Below are 13776 nucleotides of genomic sequence, written 5' to 3' on the forward strand. Positions count from 1 at the left end.
AGCGTGACAGTGAACACACAAGTGGGTCAGCGTGACAGTGAACACACGAGAGTCAGCGCGACAGTGAACACACAAGAGAGTCAGCGCGACAGTGAACACACAAGAGTCAGTGCCCCAGTGAACACACGAGAGTCAGTGCGACAGTGAACACACGAGAGTCAGTGTGACAGTGAACACACAAGAGTCAGTGCAACAGTGAACACACACGTGGGTCAGTGCGACAGTGAACACCAGCAAGGACAGCTGTGCTTCCTGTGCACGGGGCTTTTGCCTGACAGGCCTCTTGTCTCGACTGTCTTCCAGAAACCGTGGGCCTATGACATGTGGGAGGTGTGGCGGGACTACCCCACACAGGTGAGTCCTTGTGGAGCCTGTCTCTCACTGCAACACTGCGGTGAGAAGCCTCCCCAGATCTTGGTGGGTTGTTTGTTTGTTTCTTTGTTTGTTGGTTGGTTGGTTTGGTTTGTGACCCATTCTCATTAAGTAGCTCGGGTTGGCCCTAAACTCGATACTTAGCTAGGTTGGCCCTGAACTTGCAAACCTTCTGCCTCCATTTCCAAAGTAACGGGCTAAAATTAGCCTCTTAACTTGTTAGCCTCAGCATAAACTGAAAACCAAACAAAACAAAATCAGAAAATGGGCTGGAATGAAGGCTCAGAGGTTCTTCCAAGAAGACAAGGGTGTGATTCTCAGCGCCTACATGATGGCTCACAACTACCCATCGCTCCAGTTCCAGGGATCCAGTGTCACCTTCTGGCCTCTACAATAAGCAGGCACACCTATGGTCCGTGCATACATGTGGGCAAGATATCCACAAACATAAAATAAATAATAAAAACAACAGGACAGAGGAACAAGAAAGCAGTAAGAGTTTCACAGGTCATAACTGAGTTCTGTTCATGCTGCCCCACTCACTCTCCTCACAAGCATCAGTATCTCTCGGAGCCTAGCACAGCATCCTCAAGCCTGCTGCCTCACTGCCAGCCACCAGTCACTCCTGACCATTCACATATTTCACGGCAGTTGGTGGCCTTATTCCTGTCTTTATACTGTTTCGACTAGCCGCCTTTTGTGGACTGTCTGCACAATGGCTCAGCTTTCTTAAACAGCGCTTGTGACGTCTGTGCCTGTACTGCATTGACTCCTGTCCCCTTGGCCAAATACCAGGATTAAGTTCATAGGCCATGGAGTAAGGCCATGGGTACTAAAAGGCTGCATTCAGTAGGCTCCTTAAGGTAACAGTCCTTCACACCTAACAACGTGTCTCAATTTGCCTCAGTGTCTCAAGAATTTCCTTGCTATAACAGCACTAAGAGAAATTCTAGCAGGAGAAACTTAATTACTTCTATTCAGAAGACAGTTTTACAGTCCTTAAATAGTTGCATATCTAACATAACTCACATTAAGCTAAAATTAGGCTTTCATACCTATAGCATTTTTAAACTTTTTAGTCAAAACATTTGGTTAAGAATACTTCTCTACCCTTTCAAAAATTAAACACCTTGACAGTTTATCTATGATTCCTTTGGGGGATTTAAGAATTTGCAATTTCCTACAATTTTGTGGCATATAAATGGGTTTCAGTGAGCTAAAATATGTTGCCTGTGAGGTCGCATTTGGAAGAATGACTGTCTTCCTTTTTCTCAGCCTCTGCTGCCTTCCCAGTACTGGTACTACATTTTGGAAATGAGTTTTTATTGGTCACTGCTATTTAGCCTGGGCACTGATACCAAGAGGAAGGTAAGTGCTGTTTTACAGAGCTACTTTTATCCATTCAATTTGTTTTTATTCCTTTACTTCTAATTCTACCTGTAAACTGTAAATTTTGTGCATTTTTAGCTTTAGCACATTGGCTATTTTTGCTTTTGATAGTTCATAGAGTAATTCAAATTGTGTTTAGGCTTTGATGACTTGCCTGTAGTGAAACATAGAAACTTTATGTTTGAAGCTGGATACCTGGTTAATCGTTCTGTTTCCTTTGGCTTTGAAGGGCAGTGTCCTCTAATGCACAGAAAAAAACTTGTTAGTGTAATGACTTTCTCTGTGCTACATCTTTTACTTGATGAAAAAAAAATATACAGTCCTTTCTAATGTTTTCAAAGTCTTTGGAATGGCTACCCACCTTCCTCCTTAATTCCTTAGTTATCCCTAGGATAAATCTTGTTTGAAGCATACATAGCTTTGCTTTGTTTACAGGGGAACTGAGTCACAGGCATTATTAATGTTCCCAGTGAGATCACAAAGTGAGACACTTCAGAGCCGTCTAGTTTCCTGCGTTACTGGGTCAGTGTTTGTGTTAGACCCTGAGTGCTGCCACAAGCTTTTTCTCACCAAATCCAACCAAGTGAGAAGCAGTGTTGGTGCCTTAGATCTTCATGCACTGACCCAGTACAGAATCCTAGCTCATAGCAACGTCTGTTTAATAAATAAGGCTAAAGTCAGCCAAATACTAGAGTAAGTGGAGCTGGCTTTATTGAATGCTCTTTGAGTTGGAGGCTGATATAACTGTCACTAGTGGGAACACTGAAGTTCACCGATATCTTCAAACAAAACTCACAGAACCTAAGAATATAGTGGATGGAGGGAGCCACGGAAAGACTATCAGAAATCCCAGTTAGGTGACAAGTGTTCAGTGCTGTCCCAAAGTTAAATTATTTCACCAGTAAGGGTAATACTTGCCCTGGCTCCCTCACAAGGACTGTGTTAAGAAAAAACACATACATGTATATATATATATATAATATTAAGTACATATTATAAAATATATACTAAATTCTATAGTTGAAACATGCAGATGTAAGTTCCTGGTTATCTCTTCTGGTCACTGGGAAATAGCTGCTTTTGCTTAATGGCTCCCACTTTTCTCTCGTTCTGTAGGATTTTCTTGCTAATGTCATCCACCACCTGGCTGCTATTAGCCTGATGAGCTTCTCCTGGTGTGCTAATTACGTCCGCAGTGGGACCCTCGTGATGCTGGTGCACGATGTGTCTGACATTTGGCTGGAGGTAAACGTTTGCGACGTACAAATAATGACAGAGCCTTGTCCTGGTTTTCTCCAAGTGCTCACAGTTATCTGTGAGCGATTTGGCAGGGCCCTCTGTCCTGAAAACACCCAACCTCTAAGGGGTACAGGCTCCCAGATCCAGCAAGATGAAGCCACCTGGTGTGTAGTTCCAGCCTCTGCACTGTGTAAGCAAGACACTAGTATGTGGGACCACTCGTGGGGCTGCACGCTGATACCAGGATGAGAAATAAATTCAAGGTTTTTTAGAGGCAAGACTTGGAACTGAATTCTCAAAGTCGGACAGCATGCTCTGCTACTTAAGCCATCGACTGGCTGCTCATTGAATCTTTACCCTGCTCTTCCTGCAGCCCCATCTCTTGCTTTAGGGAATGCCAAGTGGTGTTTGTAAAATAGCATTCATCTTCTGAGGGAGGAAGAGGGCCTAGGGTGTGTCCCAAAGCAGAGAACGCTAAGGCAAAAGTTTTCCTATTTCTATTCCGGGGCTGTTCCTCAGCCTTTCTGTTAGCATAAGTTTCTGTTGGCATGGGCTGTGACTGAATGGTCTTTTCTCTATCCAGTCTCCTGCTGTAGTTACACCAGCATTTCCCAGGATCAGTTGTTGACTCACTTTGGTGTACTCATTTATAACATACCCAGGCAAATCAATGCTAAACCACTAGCACTCTTGGGCTTGCTCCCTGGAGTGCTAATAATTGAGTATAGGTTGATATGGAAGAAATTAAATTTAATAGAATCTCATTCTTCCAGATTGGGGTTCAGCCAGCTTTTGATAAAGTGCCAGGGACTAAATCTAGTTTTGTGGGCTTCATGTGATTTCTGTCTTATGTTCTTAATTGTTTTGAACCCCTGTTTTTAATACCATTTTATAAGGATACTCCCTTTTAAACCACTCTTAAGGCCTGGCCAGCTTTAGCCCATGGACTGGAAAATAATTTGCCCAAACCTATTTAAGAAGTAACCAGAATTCATTTGAAGTCAGCAACTGGCCTCTTAAATATCTGTAAAGCATAGAATGGTGTAAATTTAAATTTAAATTCTGTAAAGTCCAGAATGGTGGATAAGGTTATCACACGTGTCTCAGGGCCAGCAAAGGCTGGCCAGGGTTGTGTCACGTTGCTTTCTGAACATAGCCACCTCTGCCACAAGCACTTTTTTCCTCTGGTCACATCTCGGTGACCTCAGCTGAAAACGAAGGCTGCGGTAGTCCTGAGTGAAGAATTACACACTCATGTCTTGCTTCTGAGCACTTATTTGCTCGGCTTTGGTGTGTGTCCAGTATGAAAAGACTTCCATTGTATTTTTAAGGGAAAGGTAGCTGTTGAAGTTGGATCTGGCTGCTTGGTTTTCTCAGCTTTCCTTCTACCTTGTCATAGACATAGCATAACTCCCTAAGAGACTTGGGCAAATTACTTATTATTTTGTTTTCGAGCTCCGGCTGTAACACGAGAAGTCATATCAATCCCTTATGGTATATTATAATGTTTAGCTCATTACTGTTTGAAAATTTTCCAAGTCCTTAGGTTCAAAAACAGGGGGCGGGAAATGGCAGGCCAGACTTCAAGGTCCCTTCATGGTTTAAGTGTAAGTGCAGCCTCATGTTGTTACTAATCATGAATCATTCTTGATACACAAGGCATGATCTAACTCAAGGCTCCTGCATAAGGCTAGTGCCTTCCAGCAACAGTGGGGGGTAGAGACAGCCCTGCCTGTGGCGGCAGCAGCCTTTTTTGGTGTTCTCCCAAGGACACAGGACCCAGGGTTTCTTTGAATAGTTGTCAAGTGTTCGCTTTCTCAATCAAGTTCTAATTGAACCCAGACTTTGCACCACCTTTGCTGGTGTAGACTTTCCCTGAGTTGGAACCTGCTAATCTTTGCAAGCCTCAAAGCGGGAGGTGTATCTCTTAGCTCTTTCTTTGCAACAACAAAGCCTCCTTCAACACCTGCCATTCTTTCCTATACACACCCTATTTATTGCCTTTTCTTAGCATCTTTTTATTTTTCTTTACTTAGCATCTTTCTGATACTCTCCATGTCCAAGTTTGGATCCAGGACCCAACACTTTTATGTCTCTTGATTGATATTTAGCATTTATGAAGGATTACCATTTGGTATTTCATTATTACACACTCCAGAAGTGTTAATGGCATTTCTGCCCAACAGTGCCATTTTGCCCTTGTGAGTGGGCTCACAGAGATTCTGATACCCATGCACATATCCAGCTTCCCATCTTGGCATGGCTTCTGACCTTGAAGACAACTGTGTACTCCACTCTAATCATTTTAAGACTTTGGTCGCTATCTATTACCAGCCCTTATTCTCTAGGTGTACTGGCTTTCTATAGTAGCCAACAAAGCGACTACAGAAGGGTACCTTCTGCTACCCCCATAGGATATCATCATCCTTGGCAAGTTTTGGAAAGCAAAATAGGATGGTCATGTCATCATCCTTAGTAAATTCTGGAAAACATGGAAAAATGCATTTAGATGCTTCCTGGAGGGCATACATGTTGCTGGTCTGATTCTGGAAAGGCCTTGGGCCTCCAGAATGTAATTTCTGAACCTTTAAGTCTAAGACATGGTCCTTTGTATTAATGACTTCTATATATGACAAAGTACCATGGCGAAAAGCAATTTAAGAGTTTATTTTGGTGTAAGACTCTTCATCCACAGTGGTGGATTAGACATGGCAGCAGAAGTAGGAAGCTGAAAGATAATATTTTAAATGTAAACAGGAAGCAGAGAGCATGAACAAGAAATGGGCAAAGGCTATAAGCCCGTAAAGCCTATACCCAATGTTGTATTTCCTCCAGCAAAGCTCAATCTCCTAAAAGCTCTAAAATGCCACCCATGGATAGCCAAGCATTCGAATACATGAGCCTATGGGGCTTCTCCCCCTCGAACTTCCGCACCTCCTAGAGGAATGGTCTCTACTCCAGGGACTCCTACTATACCTCACCTCTCACTTCCACTTCAACCTTGGGCTTCATGGGAGAGTACAGTAGAGCATCTTTAATGCCCTGTTGAGTGGAGCATCCCTGCCAAGCCCACACTTCACTCTTGTTCCATGCTTCCTCCAGTCCAGCTCCCCATTCAAAGAAAAGGAGATATGAAATAGATGTTTATATAGAATACATGCTAGGATTCATCGTGCTGATTTCCAGGCTTTTAAAGAGACAGGGGTGTTGTTATAGTTATTTAACCTATCTTTTTAAGTCATTATATATGTAAAATTTCAAACATAGGCGCAGAGCTTTCCTCTGCCTTTAAGGGCTATCATTATGGCTAATCTCATTTAATCTATGTTCCCATCCACAACCCATACCTTCCCCAGGCTGCTTTCAAGAAAGACCAATTGCTTTTAAATTTTATGTCAGGAGCATTTTAACTGAATGCATTTTCTCTCTTTATTTTCAGTCTGCTAAGATGTTTTCATATGCTAGATGGAAGCAAACCTGTAACATCCTGTTCCTCATCTTCTCTGTCGTATTCTTCATCAGCCGATTCATTATCTTTCCATTCTGGTGAGTAGAAAAGGTGCTATATCCTCCTTGTGAGAGTCACAACACCATCCAGTATTCCTTACATTCTTTCCAGTTATTTCTGCCAAATTCAGCTAGATAGAGAATGTGATGGACCCATTTTTATAGCATTATTAAAAACACAACATTTAGCATATGTTTTTATAAATAAATAAACCAATTCTCTAACATGTGCAACTATCTCGGAGGGAGCTTCAGTGTGCAACCCAGTGGGTGGGCAGTAGCTAGGACTCTCCATCCTGCCTCCTGTGGGTCTTTCTTTGTGATCAGCAGCTTTTCTGGTCACTCGGTGGAGAGCCAATGGCCAGACACTAGGTGTCTAGGAGGAAAGTGTGCTTGGTGTTGTAGTAATCACAGCTGCCCGTGGGTGCCAGACACTGGACCAAGTCCTGTGCATGTCTACACTGAGACCTCGCAGATGAGGGGCCTAGTGCTTATCTCAGCCTCCATGGCAAAGGGGCCCAGCATCTAGGGATCTTTTGGCATTGAGTGTCTCTTGGTCTGTCTCTTGATTTTATTTAGTCATAGGGTGACTGTGAGGGCGGTCACCAATATGATACCTCCCGTGACAGTCCACCGCTAACAATCATGATTCCCTATATGTTGACTGACAGAAAACAGTGTAAGCATGAGGAAGCATCAGATGAGCTGGAAGGAAAAGCCTAGAAACAATTTCAGTGTGGGCTAGCCCGGGAGCTGCAGCTCCTCTCAACAGACGAATGCAGAAATAAAGAGACTTTAATTCCACACCTCTTTCTTAGACAGATGGACAGCATCCCTGACTGGCATCCAGGGATGTCTGCCAGAGTGGTCAATGGGAGCTGTCTTTGCCAAGGAAGCCAGCCACATCCTGTAAACTGAGACTACACGTCTTAAATTACTATATTCTGTAAAGGAGAGGTACAGGGCAATGGCTAATGTTAAGGCTGGAAATCAGGCTAGAATCAAATCCTGTGCCACATTTTACTACCTGTGTGGGTTGGGGCAGGTTAGAGCATCTCTCTGTCCCTTCATTTTCTCATCTTGTAAGACAGAAGTAAGAACTAGCGTGTGGCCTATCTGAGATATGACACACAAAAGAGTTTGAGAAAAGTGTCTGCTACTTAGTAAGCAATGCCCATTTTATTAAAATTAAATTATTAATGAGAATTTTTAAAATGAGTTTAAGTTAGATTAAAATCCAAGATAAATGCCTCACACACTCTTTGGTAAATTTTTGTTTTTATTGCTGGTAAATTTTGTTCTTTTACACGTTTATTCGCGTAGACCATGAGGTTTGGTATGCCTCCCACCTCTACCCACCCCTGTGCCTTCCTAGCAACCTCTTTTGCCTCTTTATTAGTTTTGTCTTTGTTCAGTGTCTGATGGAGTTTAGTCAGGGCTGTCTGTATGGACTTGAGTTTAGAACAAACTACCAGCAGTCGGTGGGATCTCCAGGTGGTACACAGTTGATACTGGCCTCCCTGCACACAGGATGTGTCAGTTGTCAACAATTCTGAAGTATGTGGTTGGGCCCCATGTATCCTTCCCCCTCCATACTGACTATTAGGGGGACTTGATTTCCATAGACCCAGTGCCAATATGCACAGCCACTGTGTAATGGTATTTTTCGGCCCCTATTTCTGTCATCTAGCTCTTACATTCGTTCTACCTCCTCTTCTGCAATGTTCCCTGAGCCGTAATGGGGTAGTGTAAATGCCTTGTTTAGGGCTGAGCCCTCAACTGTCCATTTTTGTCTTGTACAGTTACAGGCCTTTGCCTTTATCTGTCTTTACTACGAGGGACAGAGTCTCTGCTTAAGGCTAAGAGTAGTCATTGTTTCTGAGTATAAACATATGTATATACTTAGGAGGTGGTTTGATGTTGTGTCAATTCAGCTAAGGAACCATGTTAAGTTCCTCATCCCCTACATAGAGTCTAAGACCTCTTCAGCACGGGCTTTAGATGAAGTTAACATCATTAGGCATGAATTCCCTCTTGGAGAAGAAGGCCCAAATTGAAATAGAGAGTGGTTGGTTAAGCACATACTAGTCACATTGCCATTACACCATTGGATACTCTTCAAAGAGTTCAGAGTTGGGCAAGGCAATCAAAGTCCTTATCCCCAAAGCAGCTCTCATAGTAACATCCATCCAGCAGGGAGGAATCTTCTAGCCCAATTCCAGCTAGATCTCACTACATCTTGCTCCTAAGATGTAGAGGGTCCATAGAAGTAGGGTCTTATCAACTAGTTCTGATGAGTGACCAAGAACAATGACCAGAACCTATAATGTTCTGGGGGCTCTGGAACCTCCCTGATCAATGACTCCAGTGCCTGTACTCCACACTTGGAAATGGGGTTTTTGTTTAGTGACCCATTGTTTCTAGACTTTGCAAGGTATCTGTCTTCAGATTCTCTGCAAAGTTTTTAACAGAGTTACTAGAAAGTCAGTTACAGTGCCGTTTTCTTATACTTGCCTCGTTTTGTCTAGCCCTTGCCATTCCCTAATCGTCCCTATCTCCCACCACTATCCCTGCTTGAACCTCTCTACTGCAGTATTCCCCTTCTCTGCCCTCCTCTCACCTATTAGGTACTATACCTCCTGATTTAGGACGACCTTCTCACACTGTCCCCTTTCCAGTTTCTTGGCTTCCTGAGATATTCCAAGGTAAGCACACAAAACTAAAGCATCTAAAAATACCATGATATTGGCCCCCAAATAGACACATAGATCTATGGAATCTATGGAATAGAAAAGAGGACCCAGATATAAGCTTACACAACTGTACCTACCTGATGATTTTTCCAAAGAAACTGAACAAATATGCTGGGGGAAAGAGTATTTTCAACAAAAGATGCTGGGAAAGTTGGATGGCAGCATGTAGGAGAATTAAGCTAGATGCCTGAATCTCACCCTGTGCAAAAGTCAACTCCAAATGGATCAGACCTTAAGATAAGACCTGATACTTTGAAAGTGCTAAAGAGAAAAGTAGGAGAGCTCTTCAACACATAAATTTAGTTTTAAGACTATGACTTATGCTGACTACGACTCTAGTAGCACATGAAATAATACCAACAACCAAAAACAAGACCTCATGAGACTAACAAGCTTCTATGCAGCAAGACAAATTGTTAATCAAGTGAAGAAATGGCCTACAGAATAAGGAAAAATATTTGCCAGCTATACAACTGATAGAGGATTGGTAACTGGAATATAAAATCACTAAATTCAAAGAAAACAAATAACCCAATTAAAAATGGGCTATGGAACTAAACAGTTTTCAAAAGAACTACAAGTGGCCAGAAAATACTTTAAAATGCTCAGTACCCTTAACCATCTGGAAAATTTAGATTAAATCCACTTTAAATTTTCATTTTACCCAGTAAAAATGGGCATCATCTGGAATACAAATGACTACTAATGCCAGATGTGTGGAAGGGGAATCCTTGTATGCTGATGGTAAAGGGGTGCCTCAGGAAAACTAGAACTAGATCTACTTCATGTCCCAGCCCTACACTCCTGGACATATCCCATCTTACTACAGAAATACTTGGCACATCATTGTTCATTGCAGCTCTGATCACAATAGCTGGAAAATTGTCCAGATGTTCATCACCTCATGAATGGATAATGAAAGTGAAAGGCATATACATACATGGATTTTATGTAACTATAAAGAAAAATGAAATTTTGAAATTTTCAGGAAAATGGACGAAATGGAAAAAAATTATACTGAGTGAGGTAACCCAGACCCAGAAAGACAAATGCCTCTTGTTTGCAAATATATTACTGTTGCTTTTGTTTGACTAAGTGGGTGTGTTTGTAAAAATCAGTTGCTGGTCTCTCTGTTATTTTTATGATTCCCATATTCAGGGTCTCCCTCAGGCAAACCAGGATGGACCACTGAGCCACAGCTAAGCCCTTAAGGACCATTATTGAGGGGAATAATTCTGACTTGCAGATAACTATTGATGTAGCCTTTCAGCGTGGCTTCCATGGTGAGCCTGCCATCTTGCCCTGGTCCCCTTCTCATGCTGCACTTGGCTGTTTCTGCACAGGAAACTGTCCAGATGCCGAGTGGTTTAAGTCAGTGCTGGGTAAACTTGTTCTGGTAAGGGTAAGAGAACAAGTATTTTAAACTTGAAGAGAACAATATGGCCTGTGTTGCATATTTTTCTTTGTTTTGTTTGATAACTCTTTAAAGATACATCAAGCCATTGGCTGTAAAATTTAAAAAGAAAAAACCCTGTCTTGGATCAGATTTTATTCACAGGCCAGTTTGCAGAGATCTCCTTTAAATCATTTCTTAATCATTGTTAGTTCTCCTGGTTCTCTGGCATGATTGGCCTTAGCCAGGTGATTTCTCCTCTGAGTCTCTCCTGTGGTTACAATCAGATGGAGGCCGGGCAGTCAACAGCGACTACAGTTGGAATATTCTGGAGGGCTTCTTCACCCACATGCTTGAAGGAACCTGTAGAAGACTGGTACTTGGTGATGGTCATAGGTTAGGTCCTGAGCTGGGCTCTTGTCTGGAACACCTACAGATGATCCCCTCACTTGGCCTTGGCCTCCTCATTCCAGAGCTAGGCATGCACTGTATTTCCTTCTGTACTCCAGCCTCAGAAGTCACATCATGTCACTTCCTGCTGTGTGATGCATGTTGGAACCACACCCTCAAGGTCGAGGAGCATTATTCAAAGAAAGGAAAGTATAACTGTGTCTTGGTAAGACTGTCTCTAAAGCCTGGCCAGGCATGTTAAGGGCAGACTCCGTGGAGACCCTCAGTTCAGAGACCTCCAAGAAGCTTCTCTAGAATGGAGCAGGGCCTGGCTTTTGGTTCTGTTGTAGAGGACATTGACTTCCAACTCTTTCATGATATCTACTAAACTAGAAAACAGCTTGGGTCCAGTGAGATACCCTTTGCTCAGAAGAGAAGAATGATCTTGGGCCATCCTTTTGTGAGACCTGAAAAGTGACAGACAGTAGCTAGTACCATAGTGGTCCTTCCCCTCCATGCCCTAGCGTCTCCCACCCTAGCGTGATCTCTACTCCAAGTCTCCACTCCAAGTGGTTCCTTCTGCAGCTCAGAGGTGGGGCTGCTCCCACTGGGTTCCTGTTTAGGAGTGGAGGGCACAGGAAGCAGCTGAATGGCAGCTAAGGTGCATACTGAGCCCTCAGGCACCATGGTCAGTACCTACTATACTGACCATGTATGTACCTACTGTACTGACCATGGTGCCTTAAGTACCACTTAAAGGAGTACTAAGCTACAGGGCTCTCAGCATGGAGGAAACTGCCACTGAGGCTCCTTCAACCCCCTGAATTTCCCATCGTGTCTCCTGGGGGATTCTGCATGTGATGTGAAAGACTCCTGCACAGGAATCCTCTCCTGTGCCTTCACTTCCCACAAGCAGAAGCAGGGAAGTCGGTCTCAGTTTAGTGAAAATCCTCTCCATGCCCCACACCCTACTCCTTTATGTGGTGAGCAGTGCATGCATTTGATGGCTCACATCTTGGTAAACTGGGAAAAGGATGTTTTTTTTATCATCTTTGTCAGTGTTGGCACTGACAGGTTTCTGATAGGGGACTGGGTAAGGGGCAAGGACCTGGTGAAGAAAGGAGAACACAGATGACCGTAGGTTGCAGCCATGGCTTTGGGAATCTGCCTGCTAATGAGGCTCACCTGTGGAACAGCTGCCACCGCAAAGCAGATGCTAAGACCCAGGGGAAGTCATCCCAGATGACCAAGGGCCCAAGGGAAAGTTATAAAATCATGGGTAATCAGAACAGCATGGAGACCTTTATTTTGGAAAGGTGAAGAGACACAGAAATGTACAAAATGTCATGATATGGGCTGGGTGTTACTCTGTGGTAGAATCTTGTCTAACATACATAGGGCTCTGGGTTCAATCCTCAGCACTGGAGGAATAAAAGAAGGTGTAGCACCTTGTAAGTTACCCACAATCAGTAAATAACTTCATATCCATGGGTGGTGGAGATCACTATAATTACATTCATTATTTTGTACAATGAATATAGGCTAATACATTTCTTAAAGGAAAATAGTCAGATATCATATACAAATCCTTCACAAAAGAACAAGTGAAAAACATGACATACACATATTGCGGCCTCATGTAAGGTAAAATGTCACTATAAACAGGCAATGTTCTTTCCCATGGAGACTGACAGAACATAGCGTTGCTCAGGAGCTGAGGAAGCTGCGCCTTCACACTGGGCACAAGAACGTGAGTTGTGTGGTCTCGCAGGAAAGCATCTGAGTAATGAGTCTGGCTGGGGTCCAGGACTTTAGCTTCTCTAAAGAGAGAATCAAACGATCTTAACATGTTTCTCAAGTAATTCCCACGTGCTCTTTATAATTATAATAAAAAACATTGGGAAGAACGTAACTGTCTTATCAGGGAAGAGTTAAGTTGCAGTGTGTGAAATGGATCTTACACAGCTGTTACATGAACGATGTATAGCAGACGATGGCAAACTACGGCTTAGGGTCAACTCTAGCTCACACTTTTTTAAAAATTTAATTTAATTTTTTATTAATTATACTTTATTCTCTTTGTATCCCCCCATAAACCCCTCCCTCCTCTCCTCTCAATCCCATCCTCCCTCTCTCTTCTTCACGCATGCCCCTCCCCAAGTCCACTGATAGGGGAGGTCCTCCTCTCCTTCCTTCTAATCTTAGTCTATCAGATCTCATCAGGAGTGGCTGCATTGTCCTCTACAGTGGCCTGGTAAGGCTGCTCCTCCCTCAGGGGGAGGAGAACAAAGAGCAGGCCAATCAGATTATGTCAGAGGCAGTCCCTCTTCCCATTACTATGTAACCCTCTTGGACACTAAACTGCCATGGGGTACATTTGTGCAGGGGTTCTAGATTATCTCCACACATACTTGGTTGGAGTATGAGTCTCTGGGAAGACCCCTGTGTTCAAATTTCTGGTTCTGTTGCTCTCCTTGTGGAGTTCCTGTCCTCTCCAGATCTTACTATTTCCCACTTCTTACATAAGATTCCATGCACTCTGCCCAACAGTTGGCCATAGGTCTGAGCATCTGCTTTGATAGTCTGCAGAGCAGAGCCTTTCAGAGGCCCTCGGTGACAGCTTCCTAACTTGTTTCCTGTTTTCTTCTTCTTCTGATGTCCTTCCTCTTTGCCTTTCAGGATGGGGATTGTAGCTCACACATTTTTTTTTCATTACAATGTAATTTCATTAGT

At 43.1% G+C, this 13776-nt stretch overlaps 1 protein-coding gene across 1 annotated transcript in view; it reads left to right on the forward strand.

The window, feature by feature from the left end:
• The window catches only part of Cers3 (ceramide synthase 3), a 62962-nt gene that overhangs the window by 16397 nt on the left and 32789 nt on the right, over positions 1 to 13776 (forward strand). Inside the window, exons 5-8 of the mRNA XM_055623612.1 lie at positions 304 to 354; positions 1648 to 1740; positions 2878 to 3006; positions 6440 to 6546. Of these exons, the coding sequence (XP_055479587.1) occupies positions 304 to 354; positions 1648 to 1740; positions 2878 to 3006; positions 6440 to 6546 (380 nt within the window). The remainder of the gene's footprint in view (positions 1 to 303; positions 355 to 1647; positions 1741 to 2877; positions 3007 to 6439; positions 6547 to 13776) is intronic.

The sequence above is a fragment of the Psammomys obesus genome, unplaced genomic scaffold (genome assembly GCF_907164565.1).
Source record: "Psammomys obesus unplaced genomic scaffold, mPsaObe1.curated_primary_1811, whole genome shotgun sequence".
Taxonomy (NCBI): domain Eukaryota; kingdom Metazoa; phylum Chordata; class Mammalia; order Rodentia; family Muridae; genus Psammomys; species Psammomys obesus.